This window comes from Echinops telfairi, unplaced genomic scaffold (genome assembly GCF_000313985.2).
Source record: "Echinops telfairi isolate 266 unplaced genomic scaffold, ASM31398v2 ScPeMD7_7468;HRSCAF=8506_0, whole genome shotgun sequence".
In the NCBI taxonomy this organism is placed as follows: domain Eukaryota; kingdom Metazoa; phylum Chordata; class Mammalia; order Afrosoricida; family Tenrecidae; genus Echinops; species Echinops telfairi.
Window position 1 is genome coordinate 47,412,585 of NW_022111369.1, and position 4,674 is coordinate 47,417,258.

The 4,674-nt window shown below is 40.0% G+C and overlaps 1 protein-coding gene across 3 annotated transcripts in view; it reads left to right on the forward strand.

Annotated features, from left to right (window-relative positions):
- LOC101663195 (cytochrome c oxidase assembly protein COX18, mitochondrial) overlaps window positions 1-2,102 on the forward strand; it is a 15,121-nt gene extending 13,019 nt beyond the window's left edge. For all 3 annotated transcript variants that reach the window (XM_004703192.2, XM_004703193.2, XM_045284297.1), the window contains one exon: window positions 968-2,102. In XM_004703192.2, coding sequence (XP_004703249.1) covers window positions 968-1,141 — 174 coding nt within the window. In that variant the 3' untranslated portion in view covers window positions 1,142-2,102. The remainder of the gene's footprint in view (window positions 1-967) is intronic.
- Window positions 2,103-4,674: the final 2,572 nt, after the last annotated feature.

Genomic DNA, 4,674 nt, shown 5'->3' on the forward strand with positions numbered 1-4,674 from the left:
CAAGTCTTTGCCATTGTGAATTGTGACGCAATAAACATTGGAGCGCAGGTGACTGGTCATGCTTTAGTTGTTGCTTCCACCGGGTATATGCCCAGGAATGGGATGGCTGGGTCATAAGGTAGATCAATTTCCCTTTTCTTTAAGTGTCTCCAGATTTCAGCACACTTTTAATGCAGTTTTTGTGGTAAAATTAGGTGCCTCGGCTGATATTCGGGTTGGCTTATACTTGAGTATATACGGTAAATGATTACAGGAGGGGATGTAAGGTCTAAAGTGCCATCATAAGTGATTATGTACCTATTCTCACCTTCAATATAAGTCGTCTGTCGGGACTTTAAAGGGGACAAGAAGTATGCTTACTTGCTGAAGAGGACAGGTGACCTCTCTCATGGGCCTTGTCTCGGAAGTGCTCTGTCATCCTTCAACCTGAATACCTCTCCCTCTGCTTTTTGTTCTTCCTTTCAACCTCTCTTCAAACATACCTATTAGATACATTGTGGTCATCTAATAGCTGCTTGATCGTGTTAACAGAGATTAATTTTTATTTGGTTTATTACAGTGGTTCTCAACCTGTGGGTTGCGACCCCTTTGGGGGTCAAATGACCCTTTCACAGGGGTCGCCCAATTCATAACAGTAGCAAAATTACAGTGATGAAGTAGCAACAAAAATAATTTTATGGTTGGGTTATCACCACATGAGGAACTGCATTAAAGCGTCGTGGCATTAGGAAGGTTGAGAATCACTGGTCTATTATGACCTACCTGTATGTGGACCTTGAGAGAAATGTTTGCTCCTATAAGGATTTACAGTCTCTGGAACCCTAAGGAGCAGGTCGACTCTGGCCTGTACAATTGTTTTGAGTGAGAATTCACATCAACTCGTTGGCAGTGGGTCAGATGGTTAGTATGTGGACATGGTGTCCTTGAGGAAGAGACAGGTGCTAACATCCATCTGATCTTTTTACAGTCGATTGTTCTTTACTGGTTGTGCTCCAGCTTCATGGGCCTCTCACAGAACTTGCTGCTGCGTTCACCTGGATTTCGCCAACTTTGCCATATTCCATCGACTAAGTCAGCCTCACACACTCCTTACAAAGACCTCATTGATGCCTTTTGCGCCAAGTTCATTACCAAAAAATAACATACTTTTCAGTAATTTTGAAACAAGAGTCATCACATCAACTTGGAGAAGTTAGAAATGCAGCTGTTATTTAAGTACTGTGGGTTAAGATGTTTTTGATTGTTAAGAAATGTCATATATTTAATTGTATACAAAGAATATAAAATTAGAACTAAAGTTTCTAGTCCTATGTACAAAACTGCAACCTACTTGGGGTGTTAGGACTTGGGAAAATAGAATTAGAAACTGAATGATAATCACAGGACATACAACACATTAAATTTTTTAAAATAAGAGAATCTGATGTGGTAGCTTGTGACATTTTAATGGTGGAAAATATTTATAAAAGCCATGATTTTCTCTTCAGAAAACTGCTCAGACTCAACTTGGGAGCTACCTTTGAGGCTCTGAAGTGCTGAGGGATTTGGGTTCAGAAGTCTTTTTCTAATGGAACATATGATGAGTGATGATGAGTGTGTGTATGTGTGTGTGTGTGTGTGTGTGTAAAGTAACTTAAAATATAGACAGTAAAGTAGCTTGTGTGTTTTAAAAGACACCTAATATGGTAGGTAATTTTGCTTTCCAACTCTATTCTGAAAAGACAAAGAGTGAACATTAATTTTCCTATAGCTATGACATCTGGATTATTGGACTTAGTTGAATAAAGAAGGTTAGAAGGGCCACTATCTTTTATGGAGGTCATTCTTTGAGACCATCATCTCCAAACATTCTTTGAGAATAATACAGGGTTCATGCTCTAGGAGTGGTGCAGTATTGAAAAAGTTGGTAGTAGGGACTGTAAATCACTGATACAGCCTTGTTTAATTTGGAATGATACGATTAACTCTGGTTGAGATACAAATAGATTTCACACACATTTGAAAAGGTTGTATATTGCTATTGAGTTGAAATGTAGATCCATACCTGAGATTCCCTACCCCATCTGATGTTTTGTAGTGAAATAAAAACTAAGGTGAAATCAGTTACTTATTTGAGTGATATCTACTGCATCCTAGTTGTCTTATTTTATAAAGGTTTTTCAATTTAAAAAGTTATGTACAAATATGAACTTTGGTTGTGACATTACTGCAGCTAAATGAGAATTAGAGACAGATGGTGGCAGTTGGAACAAAGCCATTGTTCTCTTGACTGCTCCCCAACACCAGCAAAAGAATTGAGACTTCTGTTTCCATATATATACAATTGAAAGAGCGGGGATTCGGGGAGAGTGGCCGGTCTGTCCGGACCACATGGGTGCAAACTAAGGGAAAGAGAATGGACGGCATTCTAGCCTCCAGGACAACATTCTTGCTCTGAGCAGCCAATGCACAGAGAGGACCTTCAGGCCACAGAATACGACCACACAGAAGACCACAGAATATACCACACGGAAGACCACAGAATTCGACGCCCCTTCATTGACCCACAGTGCTAAGGGGGACAGCACTGGAGACAAAATGTGGGAGTTGTGTCTGGTCTGATATCCCCGCCCCTCCAAACACATCCCGGGTGAAACAGGAAGGGAGTGCAACAGAAAAGCAAGGGGAGCAAAGCAACAAAGTCCCAGAGGAATCCCGAAAATAGACTCGTGACTCCGGGCAGGGCTTGCCACCTCACTAGACCCGATCAGAAAACATTCACTAGGGTCAGCAGATAAACCTGGAACTACTTATAGGCTTTTTACCCATGTCTATATAAAATAGGTTGGATTATTTACAAAGGCGAGAGTGGGAGAAGGAAGAAAAAATAGCTGATACTAAAGGCTCGAGTAGAAAATGTTTTGGAAATGATGGCAACATGTACAAATGTCCTTGATACAATTAATGTATGGATTGTTACAAGAGCTGTAATAGCCCCCAATAAAATGATTTACTTAAATAAAATAATTTATTTCTGATTGAAATTGGTATTGCATTGTATGTATAGATTATTTTAGGTCACATTGCCAATTTCACGATACTAAGTCTGCTTGTCAGTAAGTATGGGATAGTCTTCCATTTATATAGGTCCTTTCAAGCTTCTTGTAGTATTCTGTAGTTTGTATAGTTCATTTGTTTCTTTAGTTTATTTCTAAGCTTTTCATCATGGGTGTGGTTATTGTAAATGGTATTGCGTTCTTAATATCTTTTTTTGTAGTTCTCTTTGCTGGCATACGGGAATCCGATTGATTTCTGGTTGCTAACTTTGTATCCTGCTACTGTATCCTCTATTGTTTCTAAGGAGTTCAGCTACTGTATCCTGCTACTGTATCCTCTATTGTTTCTAAGGAGTTCAGCATTTTTTCATGGTAAATATTAAAAGAGTATTGTGACTCCCCTTTCAAATAGCTGAATCTTCTTTTCATGTGCTAACGTTACCTGATTTACTATGATTGCACCTGTCTTCAAAATGTATATTTGGATTGCTTTTCAAATGGTTAAGTTGGGGAATACAAGCCTTTACTTCCCTCTCTGATCCCATAATTATTTCTGGGATCATGGGATATCCCCAACTATAAAGGACACTTTGCATTAGACTTGAGATAAGAGTAGCCATTTGATTTCAGGATGGTATGTACACTTCATTCACTGACAGATGTTTTAAAAAGCAGGAAGACATGTTAACAATTTTCAATTCTGTGGTGGTCTAATTTCATGAAGTGTTTTTCATAGTTTGCAGCAGTGCAAAAAGTCAAAGAAGGCATGCTACTGGATAGGACACGTCCATTCCTCAGTCTTTCCTCACTTGCTGAGTGCCTGTGGAACAGCTTGATGATGGGCCCTGAGATAGTCTATTGTGCCAACCTGGCCGATAAACATGTGGGGTTAATTAAAGGGCGGAGGGATAAATGGCTCAGTGAGCCTTGTCTTTCTTGTTCCTGGGTCTCTTGTTTTTTGATGGTCGGACCAGGGTGCGGCTGCCTTAGCCAGTTCCCTGCTTCAGCTGGCAAGACCCACTTCCTGCAAGACATCCCGAGAAGCCGCATGGACCTACCCCAATGCAGACCTGGGTGCTGGAGCAGCTGTGTGGAGACCGCTGCTAGCGCTAAGAGGCTTACACATTTACTGATTGGGCTTTTCTCCACAGTCGGCATCATTGCGTGTGCTTTGTGAGATGGAGGAGGCCTTTGTGGATTGGTGTCAGACATAGGGGTTAATGATGGACTTGTGGACTTGGGCAGCACTGGGTTGGATGTTTTCTTGATGTGCACTTACCCTTTATATGAAACTCTCTCTTATACATATAGGTTTCTGTGGATTTGTTTCTCCAAAGTACCCAGACTAATACAGGCCCATAGACTGTTTTAGTCACCCTTCCATAAAGTGAAGCAATTACCATTAATTTATATAGGAAAAAAAATTTATTCAACTCCTTTAAATAAAATAGTTTTAGGAGCATATACTTCACATTTCATACAATTTAATCATTCAATCATATTAAAGAAGAGTTGTGCAGTCATCACCACAATAAATTTCAGGATATTTTCTTTTGGAACATATTGTTAGCTCCTTGTTTCCCCTGTCCTTCTTTGCCAAGCCCCTAGGTAATTATTAATCCAGCTGTTTTCCCTATGG